General features: G+C 46.9%; 1 protein-coding gene across 1 annotated transcript in view; it reads left to right on the top strand.

Annotated features, from left to right (window-relative positions):
* Positions 1 to 20,097, top strand: part of LOC119847874 (IgGFc-binding protein-like) — an 83,058-nt gene that overhangs the window by 17,931 nt on the left and 45,030 nt on the right. Inside the window, exons 12-19 of the mRNA XM_043502307.1 lie at positions 79 to 656; positions 3,626 to 4,196; positions 4,917 to 5,512; positions 7,385 to 7,958; positions 9,014 to 9,207; positions 10,956 to 11,097; positions 11,765 to 12,105; positions 14,628 to 15,201. Of these exons, the coding sequence (XP_043358242.1) occupies positions 79 to 656; positions 3,626 to 4,196; positions 4,917 to 5,512; positions 7,385 to 7,958; positions 9,014 to 9,207; positions 10,956 to 11,097; positions 11,765 to 12,105; positions 14,628 to 15,201 (3,570 nt within the window). The remainder of the gene's footprint in view (positions 1 to 78; positions 657 to 3,625; positions 4,197 to 4,916; positions 5,513 to 7,384; positions 7,959 to 9,013; positions 9,208 to 10,955; positions 11,098 to 11,764; positions 12,106 to 14,627; positions 15,202 to 20,097) is intronic.

The raw sequence follows: 20,097 nt of genomic DNA, 5'->3' as shown, positions 1-20,097 counted from the left end.
CCCTCTGTCTATTTTTTAAATACGGTTTTTGCATGGAGAGAGACTTGCTGCTAAATCTGTGCGTCCTTCACTCCCCAGCCATGGAGTGCCCCCTGGAGAACAGCCAGTACCAGCTGTGTGGAACAGCCTGCCCAGCCACGTGTGTGGACCAGTCAGCCCCCAGCAGCTGCAAAGACCCCTGCGTGGAAAGTTGCCAGTGTACGGATGGTTTTGTGCTGAGCCAGGCCAAATGCATCCCTAAGGGGGGCTGTGGGTGCCAGTTTGAGGGGCGCCCCTATGCCCCCAATGAGAGTTTCTGGGTCGACGAGGAATGTGGGACACAGTGCATGTGCAATGCAGCCACTAGACAAGTCAAATGCGTGGCTGCTACGTGCAAACACTTGGAGAGGTGCGGGCTAGTGAACGGCATACGGGGCTGTTACCCCTCCAGCTATGCCACCTGCTCTTTGACAAGGAATCTGCACTATACCACCTTTGATGGACAGAGATATGACTTCCAAGGCACCTGCCGCTACCAGTTCACAGCCCTGTGCGAGAAGGCAGAGGGGCTGGTGGACTTTGAAGTTAACTTCCAGGCAAACAATACTGCTCCTCTACAGATCAAGGTTTATCAGACCAACCTCAGGATCAGCAATCAGTTCCCTGGGAAAGTCCTGGTGAGTTTCTCAAATTGTCTCTAATCTCTCTAAAATATTTGTGGAAAGTCACCTGCATGATCCAGAAAAGTTGCAGACAGTGCATGGAAGGATTTTGAAATATAGGGTGAATTGTAACCACATTCTTCCATAAACAGGGAGCCAATGGAGATATTTAAGGATTGGGGTGATGTGGTTACACTTCGGATGTGTGAGAAGGTGTCTGAATCATAGAATCGTAGGGCTGGAAAGTACCTTGAGAGGTCATCTAGTCAAGTCCCCTGCTCTCATGGCAAGATTAAGTATTACCTAGACCATCCCTGACAGGTTTTTGTCTAACCTGCTCTTAAAAATCTCCAATGATGGATATTCCACAACCTTCCTAGGCAATTTATTCCAGTGATTAACTCACCTGACAATTAGGAAGTTTTTTCCTAACGTCCAACCTAAACCTCCCTTGCTGCAATTTAAGCCCATCGCTTTTTGTACTATCCTCGGAGGTTAAGGAGAATTTTTTTTCACCCTCCTCCTTGTAACTACCTTTTATATACTTGGAAATTGTCATCATGTCCCCTCTCAGTCTTCTCTTCTCCATCCTAAAAAAGCCCATTTTTTCAGGCTTTCCTCATAGGTCATGTTTTCTAGACCTTTAATTATGTTTGTTGCTCCTCTCTGGACTTTCTCCAATTTGACCACATCTTTCCTGAAATGTGGCACCCAGAACTGCACAAAATACTCCAACTGAGTGCTAATCAGCACAGAGAAGAGCAGAAGAATTACTTCTTGTGCCTTGCTTACAACACTCCTGATAATACATCCCAGAGTGATGTTTGCTTTTTTTGCAACAGTGTTACACTGTTCAGTCATATTTAGCTTGTGATCCATTATGACCCCCAAATCCCTTTGTACAGGACTCCTTCCTAGGCAGTCATTTCCCATTTTCTATGTGTGCAACTGATTGTTCTTTCCTAAATGGAGCACTTTGCATTTGTTACTCCTGGGGAAATTCTCTCATAATTAGAAAAGGAGGACTTGTGGCACCTTAGAGACTAACACATTTATTTGAGCATAAGCTTTCATGAGCTACAGCTCACTTCATCGTATTTTATCAATGTATTTTATGGGGGAAAATACTAAATTCTAAGCCCAGTGCTTCAGAATTGCCCCATGAGCAGCACCTTTCCCATGGAGCCAATTTAGGACAGAGTGGGGCACACAGGGCTGCTGGGGCGGGTCACAGGCTGGGGTTCAGAATTACTTGTGGGGGAGACAGACTGGAGCATGGGCTCAGGAGCTAGTTGAGTGACAGAGTTGAGCCTGGGGATGTGGGAGAGAGGCAGCAGAGACCCATGGGGATGAGGAGTGTGGGGACAGGGGCAGACATGCCTGGCTGAATGGGAGAGGCTTGGGGTCATCCAGGATCTTCATGGGAGAGGCTTCCCAATACCCTAATAAACTCACCCCCCACAAAGAAAAACTTCCCACCCACACCCAACACCCTCCAGGGTCACTCCTAGGCTCCTTCTCTCTCCCTGAGGTCCTCCATTACCCCTGACTCCCCCAAGTCTTTGCATTGCTTCTGACAGGTGCAGAAAATACAGTTCTGTATTGTAATTTAAATGAATTACACAGAGTTCTGTACGAATATGCCTAGTAAGGAATCTATTTGTCAAAAAATAATTTACCAGAATCCTTTTTTAGCACTTTCAATCCCTCCCAACTTGGTATCATCCGAAACTTTATACGTGTATTCTCTATGCCATTATCTAAATCACTGACGAAGATATTGAATAGAACCAGACCAAAAACTGATCCTTGAAGGATCCCTCTTGATATGCCCTTCCAGCTTGACAGTGATCCACTGTTATCTATTCTCTGGGAATGGTTTTCCAACCAGTTATGCACCCACCTTTTAGTAGCTCCATCTAGGTAGTATTTTCCTAGTTTGTTTGAGAAGGTCATGTGAGACAGTATCAAAAGTCTTACTAATGTCAAGATATACCACATCTACCTCTTCCCTCCCATCCACAAGTGTCCACACTTTCACAGTGTGCTCTCATCCCCAATGGGGCACCTCCTTGTGGCCGCAGCTTGGAATTAGCTCTGCCTTTCTGAAGCCCCACTTGTGAGTGCTCACTCTGATACTCACTCTCTCTCTACCCGGACTCGATGGCGCCCTCCTTTGGCTTGGCCCTCCGGCTGGGTCACAGTAGTTTCTCCTTTCTGGGAGGTCTGTGTACCAAGTGTCACCAACTCTCCCAGGCAGTCTTCCAATTCACTGCCCCTCAATGGTGCCACATACCCAGTGGCTGGTAGAGGTACATGGGCTCACCCTCATCTTTGGGTTCCAGCCCAGGGACCCTAAAACCAGCAGCTAAGGTCTACCCTGTCCCATGCCTTGTTTCTGTTTCCTTGGATTGCTTTCTACATTGCCTCTATCAGTCTCCTTCTCTATCCTTCTCCGGGTACACCCTTTCCTCCTGGCCAAGTCCCCTCTCTCCCTAGCCTCAGAGAGTGACTGAAGACCTCCTCCCTGCCGCACCCTTCTGCCCTCAGCTACCTTGCTTTATACCAGCCCACCTGTTCCTGTTCAGGTGAGCTTCAGCCTTTAGTTAGTTCTCATTGCTCCCTGGCTCCTCCTCTAGATGCATCTTAGATGCTTAATTGGCCTGTCTAGCCACCTTAACCCTTTCAAGGGCAGGTGTGGGGTGAGCACTCCTTCACAGTGACAATAGCATCCAGCAGAGGTGTGAACCTGGGGCACTGGGGGACAGAGAGGAGGGAACTGCAATAGCTAATGCCAGGGGAAATACAAGTGTGGTTAAAGCTTGGATTCAGGCAAGCTGTAGGGAAGGAAGCAGGCCAGACTGAATGAAGGTTTGAACATAGATGGATTATTATTGTAATCATGGGTCAGAGCTCTGTGCTGGGGTGAGAGGTTCCACCACAGGCGAGCAATGTTTCATATCTCATGTGTCTTGCTTTAACAGGTGAACAGTTTTCTGATGAATCTTCCCTTCAACCTCATTGATAAGAAAATCACTGTGTATAGAAAGGGCTGGGCCACAGTGATCCAGGCAGACTTTGGTCTCACCGTTACCTATGCCGGGTGGTCAGGACGCATCACGGTGACTCTGCCCGTTACCTACGCAGGAGCCGTGTGTGGTCTGTGTGGCAACTTCAACAGTGACAGGGATGATGACATGCTCATGAGGGATGGCATGCTGGCACCAAGCCCCATCAGCTTTGGCCAGAGCTGGAAGGTGGGCAACCTCCCAGGATGCTCTGCAGTAATGATACTACCATGTGCAAGTGTAGATGCTATTGAAAAACAGCAACGAGGTAGCAGAGGGCAGTGTGGGCTCATCCTCCATAAGAGTGGCCCTTTCAGAGGATGTCACAGCAAAGTGGACCCCCATGGATACTTCGTAGACTGCGTGTATGGCTATTGCGTCCTTAGTGGGCAGGAAAGTAACGTCTGCCAGGCTGTTGCTGGCTATTCCGAGGCATGTCAGGAAGCTGGAGCTGTGGTGCATCCCTGGAGGACTACGAAATTCTGCTGTGAGTCCCCCGTGTTCATCGCTGCCTGCCCCTTGGGGATCACTGTTCCAAGTTGTCTGGTAGATGTTGGTTTAAATGCTGAGCTCATCAAGTGATGTAGAACATTTCTTAATTATCAAAGGAGCCCAAACTATGGGTACAGCACAGGCAGTGGCCATAGAAGCTGCCCCCTCACCGTGCCCTATTAATGTGCTGCACCCCAGGCCAGAGAGGCACTGGTGGTGCCCTTCATAGCCCATCTAGTTCTTGGCTTATGTGCTGAGACTGGGACATAATTAGAGCTGGGACATGGTAGTGACTCACTAATTGAGATGTCTGTCCACTAGGAACAGGTCGGGAACCCACCAACTCATCTCCCATAAACCATCATCTGGGAATGAGTTTTAGGCACTACTGACCTATATTCTAAACAAAAAGCTAGTGGTGAAAAGCTTTGCAGAACACTCCCAGGTCCATGGGCCCTCCACTTCCCACACCTTGACGTTGATCCAAATTGGAAGCCTAGCTTTAGGAAAGAGATTATCTGTATCCCACTGCCTGGTTTCTTTGGAGCAACCAGTTAACCAGACCTGGAACTGGATTACACATGCTGCCTTTTATTAATTAACCAAACCAAGGAAATAGAAAATTAGGAGCTTAAATGAAATTGCATGTTCTGTGATGGTTCGTTGTGCACATTGCTAATGCACTATGTGAGTTAACTCTTTGTTCTAATTACAGCTCCGTCCTGTCCCCTGAACAGTCACTATGAATTCTGCAGCAGCAGCTGCGATCTGACATGCAGCAACCTCTATGCCCCGGTGCAATGTACGACCCAGTGTAAGGAAGGCTGCGTGTGTGACAAGGGCTTTGTTCTCAGTGGCGAGCGCTGTGTCCCCATTTCCCAGTGCGGATGCCTCCATAAGGGATTTTACTACCAGCCCTGGGAGACCTTCCACCTGAGTGGCTCATGTAAGGAGCAGTGTGTATGTCAGGCTGGTGGGGAAGTTGTATGTAAGGCTTTCTCCTGCGGCGCTGGTGAGGAATGCAGGGTGGTGGACGGCATCCAGAAATGCCACCCATTTGGATTTGTGACCTGTTCTGCCTCTGGCCATCCCCACTACGTCTCTTTCGATGGGGTCCCCTTTGACTTCCAAGGCACCTGCACCTACATCCTGGCCAAGACCTGCACCGATTCCAGCCACCTTACACCATTCACTATCAGCATAGAGAAAGAATCCTGGGGCAGTGAGAATGTGTCCATGGCCAAGCTGGTATCCATCCAGGTGTATGGGATCACACTCACGCTGCTGCAGAGCAAACAGGGGCTCATCATGGTAAGTCCTTCTCCGGATCCTCATTTAGATCATTCTGAGTGTCCCTTTGTGGCCAGAGGTTTCTGCATGTGGCCTGCCTCAGCTTCCGCTCTTGGACTCAACAACTCACAAAAGGTTTTTAGAAGTCCAATGGCAACAGCCCTCCTAAGGGTCTCATTCAAATAGGAGTTTTCACATACAGCCAATCACCGCCTTATCTGGTCATTCCCAGGCATTGCCTGAGTGCCGTCTCACTCCCCTACTTTCAGGTTTCTCTGAAGGAGCCTACTCACTGCAATAGCCTCTCTATTCCCCTCTTTCTTCCTGACAACTCTTTGCTGGACCAGGAGCCTGGCTTCTTCCTGCTTTTCTTTCAGGGGACACATATGATTCCTGCTCAGATGTGCCTACGTAGTAATAAGGGTTGGCTGGCCCCAGGCGGCGAGTCACTGAGAGGCAGGCCACGATGCTACAAGGTTCATATACCAGGCTCATTCACGTGGTATTTGAGCCTCTCCCAGAAATACATTAAGCAACGTGACTAACATCTGCCACGTTTGTTCTCTCCTCCTCTCCCCAGGAAAGATGTGTGTGCAATGGGGTGTTTTGTTGTGGATTTTTTTATAATGATAAATGTATACGCATGTTGCCATATATATGTTGGAGAAAGGTGGTCGAAGAACGCATCTTGCACCTGGAAAGGAGGATGGCCAGGTTTGTGAGAGTCCTTAGTTCCTGAGACGGTTCATTCCCCAGACTTGGACCAAACTCCTAATAAAGCTTTGTCTCTGGCAGAGACAAAGGTTATCCTTATTGATGTGATTTATATTGTGCCAATGGAAGAAAGTTGTCAACCACAGTCTTCAATCTGGGGGTTTAATTCATCTTTTAGATAGCCTGGGCCCAGGCCATTGAGCGCCTTGGGATAAGGACTGAGAACTGGAACTGGATTCCTTGTTCTGTGGGAAGCCAGGGTGGGGAGCAGAGGACAGGTTTGATGTGTACAGCAGCCAGTGTTGCTGATGAGGCATGCTGCAGAGTTGTTAGCACTTGACTATTCCTAAGTGCTGAATGCTTCATGCCCGGGTATGCTACCTTGGAATATAGTCCAGCTGGGAAACGACAAAGCCACGAATGGTTGAAGCCAGGTCATCTTCTGTCAGAATGGGATGGAGTCTCCTACCCAGCTAGAAATGGTAGAAAGTGCTACTCATGGATGCTGCTATGCCAAAGTTTCTCTTGGGTGAGATGAGCATCCTCCAGCTCAGCTCCATCTTTGCCTCCCTTGTTGGTTATACCCATATTTATGAGTATTAATTATTTGGTGAACCCCTTTCCCATTTTCCAAACATGGGGTAAAATTCCTCCCCATTATATCTCCATTGGCCTCTGTGTTGAAGAATCTGTCCCATGGCATAGTGCCCTGTGAAGACTGCAGTCTAATTTGGGGCAAATTGAACACAACGCATAGGAAATTGTTTGAGATAGGAGCGGGAGAGAAGGGCTGAAGGAAGGAGGTGTCACCAGGGAAGTGGGTTTTTAGGGGCCAGGGGTGGGAGATGGAGAAGAAGTAGGAGACTGTTCTGAGTCCAGGAGTTGGCATGAGAAGGAGCAGGCCAAACATGGGTTGAGGAGTTGGGGAAGATAGAGAGAGAGGATCAGGAGGGAGGGAGGTGCCTGGGAGATGAGATCAGAAGTGTAGGTCAGGGTGACAATATCAAGAGCTTGAAAGGTGAGGATAAACCATTTCAAAGTGAAATCAGGAGTCATGAGTCATTCTGGATTTAACCCATGGTGTCAGTGAGAACTGAATCTCAAAACTTGTCCATAGCCCCTACCCACGATGCAGTGTCCATCCTACCTGCTCATAGGGGAATGTGCTGTCTTTTCCAGGTGGACGGGGTATCCCACAATCTCCCCGTGATAATGGTCAATGGGCAGCTCCGAGCATATCAGCATGGCACTAATGTCCTGGTTCAAGCCGACTTTGGCCTCACTGTGAGCTATGACCTGGTTTACCAGGCCAGAGTCACCATCCCAGGGACCTACCAGGGCCAGATGTGTGGCCTGTGCGGGAACTACAATGGACAGCAGGACGAGGAGTTCGTGCTCCCCAGTGGCAGGACAGCCCCTAATGTGGCAGCATTTGGCTCTGCTTGGGAAGTCGAGATCCCAGGAGCATCCTGTACAGACAGATGTGCTGGAAACAGCTGTCCAGTTTGTGAAGAGAAGAAGAAGGACGTCTTCAAAGGGCGCAACTATTGTGGGCTGCTCACAGACCCCGACGGCCCCTTTGTGGCCTGCCACAATGTGGTCAGCCCCAGCGTATATCAGAGCAACTGCCTGTATGATCTGTGCCTGGGCAACGGGGATGCACAGGTCCTGTGCCAGAACATCCACAGCTACGTGACAGCCTGCCAAGAGGCTAAGGTCTTCATCCAGCCCTGGAGGAGCGCATCCTTCTGCGGTAAATGCACTGACAGTTGTCAAGGTTCCTTCCCCACTCTGAACTCTAGGGTACAGACAAGGGGACCTGCATGAAAGCCTCCTAAGCTTACTTTTACCAGCTTAGGTTAAAACTTCCGCAAGGTACAAACTCTTTTACCCTTTGCCCTTGGACTTCCACTGCCACCACCAAACATTTGACTGGGTTTACTGGGAAAACGTTGTTTGGGAACGTCTTTCCCCCCAAAATCCTCACCAAAACCTTGCACCCCCCTGCTTGGGGAAGGTTTGATAAAAATCCTCATCAATTTGCATAGGTGATGACAGACCCAAACCCTTGGATCTTAAGAACAATGAAAAAAAGCATTCAGTTTCTTACAAGAAGAATTTTAATAGAAGAAAAGGTAAAAAGAATCACCTCTGTAAAATCAGGATGGTAAATACCTTACAGGGTAATTAGATTCAAAACATAGAGAATCCCTCTAGGCAAAACCTTAAGTTACAAGAAAGACACAAAGACAAGAATATTTATTCTATTCAGCATAGTCTAATTTCTGAGCCATTTAAAGAAACCATAATCTAACGCATCTCTAGCTAGATTACTTACTAAATTCTAAGACTCCATTCCTGTTCTGTCCCCAGCAAAAGCATCACCCAGACAGACCCAGACCCTTTTTTTCTCCCTCCTTCCAGCTTTGAAAGTATCTTGTCTCCTCATTGTGGTCAGGTGCCAGCGAGGTTATCCTAGCTTTTTAACCCTTTACAGGTGAAAGCATTTTTCCTCTGGCCAGGAGGGATTTTAAAGGTGTTTATCCTTCCCTTTATATTTATGACAACAGTGTAGGAGTTCTGGGACGCACTGGGAAAGGGAGAGGGTCAGTGTTACTGGGCATCTTGTTCCAGGCCTCTGGGCTGCTTCTGGAACTCTTCTGGGTGGGAGCCAACAATCTCATGTTCCCTTTACAAAGGTGCCCTGTTCCTCTCCTCCCTGTCCTGCTCTCCTCTCCTTCATGTCTGTCCCTCTAGGCCATGGAGTGAGATCTTTTCATCCATCTGTTATTTCTCTCTCTATTTAAGCTGTGAGCTGCCCGGTTAACAGCCATTACGGGGTCTGCGCTGACCTCTGTACCACCACCTGCACTGGAGACATCATGGACTGCCCAGAGACCTGTGCTGAAGGCTGCCAGTGTGACGACGGCTTCTTCTTCGATGGCCAGGGCTGTGTAACTCTGCAGAGCTGTGGGTGCTTCGAACAGGGGAGATACTACAAGGTACCACCTCAAGCAGTCTGGGTCTGATCTAAATTTTTTTCTCACATATCTTAATCCCTACACTAGTCAGGAATAGGGTTTGCTATAGTGGATCAGAATATTGGCCTATCCTGCCTGGCATCCCCACTCTGTTAATGCCCAAAGCACCAAGAAAAGCAAGAAGATTTGATTCCCTTTGTCCGTTGTGGGGAAACTGAGGCACAGAGAGGGGCTGCTCATTAGATAGCCTCTCTCTTTCATGTTAAGAGAAATAATATTATGAAACAATAGTTTTTCACACACCTCACCACACAGCTATGAGTTCAGCACTGCCAGAAATTATTATAAAAACATTTCCAGTTATATTTCCAGTCAGTCTCACTTCAGTCTCTGGAAAAATCAAGGAGCAGGTCCTCAAGGATTCAATTTTGAAGCACTTAGAGGAGAGGAAAGTGATCAGGAACAGACAGCATGGATTCACCAAGGGCAAGTCATGCTTGACTAACCTAATTGACTTCTATGATGAGATAACTGGCTCTGTGGATAAGGGGAAAGCAGTGGACATGTTATTCCTTGATTTTAGCAAAGTTTTTGATACAGTCTCCCAGAGTAGACTTGCCAGCAAGTTAAAGTAGTATGGGCTGGAAGAATGGACTATTAGGTGGACAGAAAGCTGGCTAGATCATCAGGCTCAATGGGTAGTGATCAATGGCTCCATCTCTAGTTAGCAGCTGGTATCAAGCAGAGTTCCCCAAGGGTTGGTCCTGGGGTTGGTTTTGTTCAGTATCTTCATTAATGATCTGGAAGATGGCGTGGATTGCACCTTCAGCAAGCTTGCAGATGACACTAAACTGGGAGGAGTAGTAGATACACTGGAGGGTACGGATAGGATACAGAGGGGCCTAGACAAATTAGAGGATTGGGCCAAAAGAAATCTGATGAGGTTCAACAAGGACAAGTGCAGAGTCCTGCATTTAGGATGGAAGAATCCCATGCACTGCTACAGACTAGGGGCCAACTGGGTAGGCAGCAGTTTTGCAGAAAAGGACCTAGGGGTTACAGTGGACGAGAAGCTGGATTTGAGTCAGCAGTGTGCCCTTGTTGCCAAGAAGGCTAACAGCATTTTGGGCCGTATAAATAGGAGCATTGCCAGCAGATCGAGGGACGTGATCATTCCCCTCTATTCGGCATTAGTGAGGCCTCATCTGGAGTATTGTGTCCAGTTTTGGGCCCCACATTACAAGAAGGATGTGTAAAAATTTGGAAAGAGTCCAGTGGAGGGCAACAAAAATGATTAGGGGACTGGAGCACATAATTTATTAGGAGCGGCTGAGGGAACTGGGATTATTTAGTCCGCAGAAGAGAAGAATTGGGGGGGGGGAGGGGGATTTGATAGCTGCTTTCAACTACCTGAAAGGAGATTCCAAAGAGGATGGAGCTTAGCTGTTCTCAGTGGTAGCAGATGGCAGAACAAGGAGCAATGGTCTCAAGTTGCAGTGGAGGTGGTTTAGGTTGCATATTAGGAAAAACCTTTTCACTAGGAGGGTGGTGAAGCTCTGGAATGGTTTCCTAAGGAGGTGGTGGAATCTCCTTCCTTAGAGGTTTTTAAGGTCAGGCTTGACAAAGCCCTGGGTGGGATGATTTAGTTGGGGATTAGGTCCTGCTTTGAGCAGGGGGTTGGACTAGATGACCTCCTGAGCTCCATTCCAACTCTGATATTCTATCATTCTATGATTGCGTAATTTCTTCCTTCCCAAACATCCCGTCAGCCCAGTGAGACAGTCCTGAGAAATGAGTGCCAGCAAAACTGCACTTGCGTTCCTGCCCGAGGGGTGACTTGCAAAGCTCACAGCTGCACCAGTGGAGAAGAATGCCAGATCAGAGACGGCCTCATGGACTGCATCAGCCAAGGTAAAGGAGAGTCACTGATTGAAACATGACCCGAGGGGTTATTGCACAAGGGGTGAGTAAAGTCATTTCAATTATGTCTCCTCACCCTTCTCACTCTCTCTCTCCTCTTTTATTTAGCCCATAATATTACAGAATTTTGACGTGAAAGATAGAAACGCTTGTTGGAAACACTCATCTCTGCTGCATCCATCTTCTGATGTGCACAGCAGAGCCAAGTGGGCAGCTATCAGAGAGCTGATCACACTCTTAGATCTTCTCCCTGGCTGTAGCCTAGGAGCTGCTCTAAATTGGAGCCCACTGGCGGTGGGGGCCATCAGTCAGCTGGGCACTATCAGTGTCCATCACATCCCAGCCACAATCCTTTGCCTGATCAATGCTGGCAACATACACATAGGTGTTGCACCACCTCTGCCACGCACTGCGGGGAAGGAGACACAGGATCTGGTTTTGCTGTTGTCGCACACATGCAGAGATTCCTCAGCATGGGACTTGCGGGAGGTTTGTGAATGATGCAAAGGAAGTGTGTATGGGGATAGAATAAGAGAGACAGAGGAGTGCATGGTGATAGATAAATATAACAATGAGTGTGGGGGGAGAGATAGAAAGATAGACAGATGTTACTGATTAGTCTGCTGTTTCTTGTCTTTCTATTGTCTTTCCCCACTAGTTATTCCAAAGCCATCCTGCAGTGTGGTCTGCTGCAGCGAGGGAACTATTTGCAAGATGATAAATGAGCAGCCAAAGTGTGTGCCAGTCTCTCGGGGCACGTGCAGGGCCAGTGGATACTTTCATTACCACACCTTCGATGGACGGGTGTATGATTTCCATGGCAACTGCACCTACACAGTGGCCAAGACTTGCAGGGATGCCTCCGGCCTGCCCTTTTTCCATGTCACGGCCAAGAGCGAGAACAGTGGGAACACACAGGTCTTCTACATTGGGTCGGTGACCGTCCAGGTGGATGGAGTCACTGTCACAGCAGCCAGGGCTGAAGCCAGCTTTGTGTGGGTAAGTGCTGGGTGTGCACGTCCACCCTACTCCTATATCAACCCTGTAGGCTTTGTTAAATAGAGGGCAGGAAATTACAGCCCACATCACGGATGGGGCATGTTGTGGGTAGGACAGAACAGGCAAAGGAGAGTGGCTGGAAGTTGATGGACTCTCACAGTACCCAGCTAATGCCCCCTATGGGTCCACAGCCAGTGGGGTCCATTTAAAGCAGCCCCAGGCTACGCCCAATGTAGACAAGGCCCAGCGTGGTCAGTAGTTAGGCTGCCTTTCCAATGAAGTAATCCAAGGCATTGCAGTGGGGAGTCTTGTTGAAGTAGTAGAATGTGCTCTGCTGCTGAATCAGTGCTGTTCCTTAAGTCCCAACACTGTGCTAGTGGATGGGTAGGCTTCCTAATAGAGGGCACCCGCTGCTCAGAGTCAGTGCTGACACCAGTAACCAGCAGGCACTGTGGTGAGCTGCAGGGAGCGGGGTGGGCGACCTAAAAGGGAACATTCTCCTAGCAAGTCAGTGCTGACCCCAATGCCTGATTAGCACGTGCTGTGTGGCAGGGAGTGATGTGGGGGGGGGGGGTCAGTCGAGGGCACCCTCCCTCAGGGTTACAGCATGGCGCTACAGGGTGCTGTACTGAAGGGTTTGGGGTGCATGACTCGGTGTGGGGAGCTGTCAGCTCTGTCTCAAGCACATGGGATCTGCAGGCCAGATAAAGTGTAGCCCTGAGCATGTGGTCATTACCTATCCCTGGCGTATCATGCAGAAGCAGGGCCAGTATTTCAGCTATTGTGGGCAAATCCCAGCACCGCTAGGTCCATCCTACCACAAATTCCCCAGCAGTTTCTAATGTAACAGGGATCCCTCTGAGACCCCACTTGAGGAGAATCCCCACTCCTGGATCCGGGAGGACATTGCCTGAACTCTAAGATATGGGGAAACTGAGGCACATATAGGCAGCTCAGGGCTCTGCCTACAGAGCCTGCTCCAACCTGACATACCTCAGGGGCCCTGGAACATTGTAGACAGCTCCTTGAGACCTCTTGCCCCTCAAGTGCTCCTCCTAAGGGCTCTCACCCACTCAGCACTGTCCCCACATGATCTGCTCCCTAATGGTTCTAACCAATGCAGCCCCCATCCCCTAGAGTAGCTCCCACTTATTCTTGTCCTCAGTTCATTTGTCTAAAACAGGCTACACCACAATCATGGATATAATATATGACCTGGTTGGAAAAATCCTATGAATAGCAATGGGGCCTGTCATAAACATAGAGATAAGGGTAACATAAAATCCCTCCTGGGAAGCTGTACTAAATCGCTTTACCTGTAAGGGGTTAAAAAGCTCAAATAACCTGGTTTTCAGCTGACCAAAAGGACCAATAAGAAAAGAAGATACTTTCAAATCTGGGAGTGGGGGGATGTTGTTTGTGCTCTCTTTTTCTGTTCCCTCTCTGGACGGAGAGAGAGACCAGGCACATAAAACATCTCCTGAAAACGTACCTAAAATGATTCATCTAAGATTACAAAAATTGTAAGTAAGACAAGGAAATGCATTAGATTATTTTTTGTTTTAGCTTGTGAATTTTCCCTATGCTAAGAGGTAGTTTCATTCCTGTTTTGTAACTGTGAAGCAGTGTTAGAGGGGAATCCTCTGTATTTTAAATCTTTTTATTTACCCTGTAAAGTTACCTTCCATCCTGACTTTGCAGGTGTGATTCTTTTACTTTATATATAAATAAAATTCTTCTTCTAAGAACCTGATTGATTTCAGGGCCTGAAGTCAAGGGGTCTGGTCTGTGCTCACATTACTAAGGTAACTGGTTGGTATTTATTTCTCAGTCCTCCCCAGGAAAGGGGGTGAAGGGGCTTGGGGGGATATTTTGGGGGAATAGGCACTCCAAGTGACCCTTTCCTGACTTTCTGTGTAAATCACTTGGTGGTGGCAGCAATATCATCCAAGGACAAGGTAAGGAATTTGTGCCTTGGGGAAGTTTTTAACCTAAGGTGGTAGCATATAAGCTTAGAGGGTCTTTCATGCGGATCCCCACATCTGTATCCCAGAGTTCAGAGTGGGGAGGGAACCCTGACAGGGCCAAATCACAATTTCCGGTGAATCTGGACACAAACTGTAACCAAATTTGGATTAAAACATCACATTAGATAGAGCTGGCCTGACAAAGCTAATTCCATTGGCAGAAAGATTTCAATATTTTGAAAATTAGCTTCATTCCAATATGTAACAAAACTCATAAATTACTACATTTTCTATGAAGATGAATGGAGCTCCAGCTCCAGTTCAGTCCACCTGGCAGGCTGCCGAGGAGCTGGTGACAGGAAAAAGAGACAGGTTTGAAATTAGCCTTGTTTCCATTAGAACTCCTTGGAAAAGGAACAATATTCTCAACCCCCTTTTGATGTTGATGAATTGGAAAATACTAGTGGAAAAACTATATCAGAGTAGAGCTCAGTAGATAAATGACAGACCTGTGCACTCGATTGTGACCTTTGCCCTTTCTTTCTCACCATGAAGGTGAATAACACCAGGGCCCACTTACCCATCTCCCTGAACAATGGGGCCCTTCGGCTCTATCAGAGCGGCACCTCCCTCGTCCTCCGCACCGACTTCAACCTCAGAGTGTCCTATGACTGGAACAACCACCTGAGGGTCACTGTCCCTAATGACTTCTCCAACAGCCTGTGCGGCCTGTGCGGCAACTATAATGGGGACCCCTCCGATGACTTCTGGACCCCAGACAGGGACCTGGCTCCCAGTGTCGCTGCCCTGGGGAAAAGCTGGGCAGTAGAAGATAAGGATCAGTTTTGCTGGCACGATTGCATTGGAGGTTGCAGGCCCTGTGCCGCCAGCATAGCCAGAAAGTACAAGGAGGAGGCCTCATGTGGCCTGATAGCCAAGGTCTCAGATGGGCCCTTCAGCCAGTGCCATACCAAGGTGGATCCTACAGTCTACTTGGACAACTGTGTGTACGATCTGTGCCACAACGACAGCTACAGGACGGCCCTGTGTGAGGCCCTGAAGGCCTATGCAGATGCCTGCCAGCTGGAGGGGGTCAGGATTGGGGAATGGAGGCAGCTGGCCAGATGCCGTGAGTACAGATTTGAACGCCAAGGTCTATGGTCTGCTGGTTAGATCAGGGAGCCTGGGGCTCAGCACTCTTGAGTTCTAACCCTGGTGTTGGGAGGGGGTGTGATCAAGTGGTTTGGGATTGAGCAGTGATTGGGAAATCAGGACTCTGGGGTCTATTGTACCCACAGTACTTGTCTGTCTGGAATTGCTAAACTGCCTGTCACTTGGAGTATCTAACGTCCACTGATAACACATGGGAGCTGGGATAAGATGGTGACAGTTTAAGACATTCATAGAATCATAGATTCTAAGCCAGTGGTTCTCAACCTATTTACTATTGTGGGCCGCATATGCAGTTCTCTAGGTGTTATATGTGCTGCATCCACACAATATATATACTACCTGTATGGCCCACAGGATGTCCCATGGGTCACAGCAACCTGTGGACCTTGGGTTGAGAACCACTGCTCTAAGGTCCGAAGGGGCCATCGTGTTAATGTAGTCTGACCTCTTGCACATTGCAGCCCACAGAACCTTGCCCACCCACTCTTGTATCAGACCCCTAACCTCTGGCTGAGTTACTGATGTCCTCAAATCTTGATTTAAAGACTTCAAGTTATAGAATCTGCCATTTACACTTGTTTAAATCACCAAGTGACCTGTGGCTCAAGATGCAGCAGAAGGCAAATAATCCCTAGGGTCTCTGCCAATCTGACTGGGGGTGGAAATTCCTTCCTGACCTCAAATATGGCAATCAGCTGGACCCTGATCATGTGGGTGAGACCCACCAGTCAGACACCTGGGAAAGAATTCTCTGTTGTAACTCAGAACCCTCCTCATCTACGGTCCCATCACTGGCTGTCGGAGACATTGCTGCTACCACTCGCAGATCAGCTACATGCTATTGTGGGCAGTCTCATCATACCATCGCTCCATAAACTTATCAAGCTCAGTCTGGAAGCCAGTAAGGTGTTTTGCCCTTATTGCTCCCCTTGGAATGCTGTTCCAGAACTTCACTCCTGTGATGGGTATCATCTAATTTCAAGGCTAAACTTGTTGATGACCAGTTGATGTCCATTTGTTTTTGTGTCAACATTGGCGCTTAATTTAAGTAACTCCTCTCCCTCTCTGGTGTTTTTCCCTCTTATGTATTTATAGAGAGCAATTATATCTCCCTTCAGCCTTCTTTTGGTTAGGTTAAACAAGCCAAGCTCTTTGAGTCTTGTCTCATAAGGTAGGTTTTCCATTCCTTGGATCATCCTAGTCTCCCTTCTCTGCATGTGTTCTAGTTTTGTATTAATTTTTCTTAAACATGGGAGACCAGAATTGCACACACTATTCCAGATGAGGTCTCACTGGTGCCTTGTATAATGGTACTAACACTTCCCTGTCTCTGTTGGCAATACCTCTCCTGATGCATCCTAGGACTGCATAGCCTTTTTTTCACAGCTGCATCACACTGGTGGCTCTTAGCTGTCCTGTGATCAACCAATACACCCAGGTCTCTCTCCTCTGTCACTTCCAACTGATAGATCCCCAGCTTATAACAAAAATTCTTGTTGTTAGTTCCTAAATGCATGACCTTGCACTTTCCACTATTAAATTTCATCCTATTTCTATTACTCCAGTTTTCAAGGTCATCCAGATTTTCTCGTATGATATTCCGGTCCTCCTCCATATTGATAATACCTCCCAACTCTGTGTCATCTGCAAATTTTGTTAGCACACTCCTACTTTTTGTGCCAATGTCATTAATAAAAATGTTAAATAAGATTGATCTGAAGACCCGTCCCTGAGGAACTCCATTATTAACCTTCCTCCAGCCTGACAATTCACTTTTCAATATGGCCTGTTGAGTCTCTCCTTTAACCAGTTGCTTATCCACCTTAGAATTCTCATATTAATCCCCATCTTCTCCAATTTAACTAATAATTTCCCATGTGGAACTGTATCAAATGCCTTACTGAAATTCAGGTACGTAAGATCTCCTGCATTTCCTTAGTCTAAAAAATCAGTTCTCCTCAAAGAAGGAGATCAGGTTGGTTGGGCACGATCTACATTTTGTAAAACCATGTATTTTATCCCAATCACCATTTACCTCTGTTTCCTTAACTGCTTTCTCTTTCAAAGACCCACATACAACTGAGGTCAAACTAACAGGCCTGTGGTTTCCTAGATCACTTTTCTCCCTTTCTTAAAAATAGGACCAATATTAGAAATTCTCCCCCAAGTTTACGGATTCATTAAAAATCCTTGCTATTGGGCTTGCAATTTCATGTGCCAGTTGCCTTAATATTCTTCGATGGAGATTATCCAGGCCCCATGATTTAGTCCCATTAAGCTCTTTGAGGTGCTTTCCACCTCAGATACCATAATTTCTACTTCCATATACTTGTTCACATTAGCTACCCTGCCACTACCCCTAAACTCTTCATTACTCTTACTAAAAACTGAGGCAAAATATTCTTTTAGCTGTTGGGCCATACCTGGATTATCTTTAATCTCCACCCCATCCTCAGTGCTTAGTGGTCCCACTTTTGTGTCCAATTTTGGGCCCCCCACTACAGAAATGATGTGGGCAAATTGGAGAGTGTCCAGCAGAGGGCAATGAAAATGATCAGGGAGCTGGGGCACATGACTTATGAGGAGAGGCTGAGGGAACTGGCTTGTTTAGTCTGCAGAAGAAAACAGTGAGGGGGGATTTGATAGCAGCCTTCAACTACCTGAAGGAGGGTTCTAAAAAGGATGGAGCTTGGCTGTTCTCAGTGGTGGCAGATGACAGAACAGGGAGCAATGGTCTCAAGTTGCAGTGCAGGAAGTCTAGGTTGGATATTAGGAAACGCTTTCACTAGGAGGGTGGTGAAGCACTGGAATGGGTTCCCTAGGGAGGTGGTGGAATCTCCATCCCTGGAGGTTTTTAAGGCCCGGTTTGACAAAGTCCTGGCTGGGATGATTTAGTTGGTGTTGGTCCTGCGTGGAGCAGGGGATTAGACTAGATGACCTCCTGAGGTCTCTTTCAATGCTAATCTTCTATGAGTCTATTCTTCTTCTTTTCTTTTTATTTATATGGCTATAGAAAATTTTACTCTTGGTTTTAATTTCCTTTGCAAGGTCCAACTTTGCTTGGCTTTTGGCAATTCTCATTTTATCCCTACACCTTCTGACCTTCAAGAGGTAGCTTTCCTTCCTGATCCATCCCTTCTTCCATTCCTTGTCGGCTTTCCGCTTTCTCTTAATCACCTGTTTGAGATGTTTACTCATCCAGCTTGGTCTGTAACCCTTCCCTATGAATTTTTTCCCCCTTGCTTGGAATGCAGGCTTCAGATTGTTTCTGAAACTCCAAGCCTCCTCCACATTTAATCCTTGAGTTCTTCAGTCCAGTCTACTTCCTGGACCCTAACTAATTCCCTTATTTTTTTTTAAGGTTTGCCCTTTTGAAATCAAGGATCCTAGTTGCAGATCTATTTTTGTTTATTCTTCCACTTAAACTGAATTAGTTCATTATCACTTGAACCCAGGTTGTCTCCTACCACCAGTTCTTCTACAAGGTCCTCATTATTCACCACATCTAAAATGGCATCACATCTTGTTGGTTCACTGAGTATTTGGTGAAGAAATCTGTCAGCTATCCCATCCAGGAAAATCTGGGCCATACTGTTTTTGGTAGCATTTTTCCTCCAATCTATATCTGGGAAGTTAAAATCTCCCGTAATCACACAATTCCCAATAGTATTTGTGACAAGTTTAGTCACAGAGATCCCCTTGGGACTGTCACCTGATATGCTGAAATTACCTCTGAGTCCATTTTCCCTACCATCTTGGGACTCCATAACCCTGCCTTGTTGAGCCAGACATGCTAGCCTGCTGCAACACAGACCCAGGGTCTGGGCCATGCCCCCAAAGCTGCACACTTTAACTAAAAACAGCTCAACAGATTACCTGTCTCCAGCAGCCAAATACCCAGCTCCCAATGGGATCCAAACCCCAAATAAATCTGTTTTACTCTGTATACAACTTATACAGGGTAAATTTGTAAATTGTTCACTCTCTATATCACTGATAGAGAGATATGCACAGCTGTTTGCTCCCCCAGGTATTACTCACTCACTCTGGGTTTATTAATATACAAATATTATTTTTATTAGGAATAAAAAGTATGATTTAAGTGGTTTCAAGTAATAGACAGAACAAAGTAAGTGAGAAAGCAAATAAAACAAAAAAAACGCAAGCCTAAACCTAATACATTAAGAAACTGATTACTGGTAATCTCACTCTCAAAGATGTTCCAGCAAGCTTCTTTCACTGATTACACTCCTTCCTAGTATGGGCCCAATCCTTTCCACTGGTACAGTCTTTGTTAGATCCAGCAGACATCTCAGGTCATCAGCAGTGGTTTTCTCATGACTGGTACTCTTTGTCCTGCTCCACCCCCGTTTATAGCTTTGGCACAAGGCAGGAATCTTTTGTCTCTCTGGGTCCCCACCCCTCGTTCTAAATGGAAAAGTACCAGATTTAAGATGGATTTCATTATCAGGTGACATGGTCACAAGTCACTGTAAGACCCCTAGTACCCATTCCCCATGGGCTGGCTCACAGATACACAAGAAGGCTTTCAAGTAACTAAGGTCATTTACAACTGATTGTTTCTGGAGCACCCTTAATGGCCTCCACTTAATATGTTTACATCAGGTTTCAGAGTAGCAGCCATGTTAGTCTGTATTTGCAAAAAGAAAAGGAGTACTTGTGGCACCTTAGAGACTAACAAATTTATTAGAGCATAAGCTTTCGTGAGCTACAGCTAAATTTGTTAGTCTCTAAGGTGCCACAAGTACTCCTTTTCTTTTTATGTTTACATCAGTGACACAAGTTTATATTTTATTCTCCTAACTCCAGATATAGAAATAATACAGGCAAA

This window comes from Dermochelys coriacea, chromosome 24, assembly GCF_009764565.3.
Source record: "Dermochelys coriacea isolate rDerCor1 chromosome 24, rDerCor1.pri.v4, whole genome shotgun sequence".
Lineage (NCBI taxonomy): Eukaryota > Metazoa > Chordata > Testudines > Dermochelyidae > Dermochelys > Dermochelys coriacea.
This window is presented reverse-complemented; position numbering and strand designations above follow the sequence as displayed.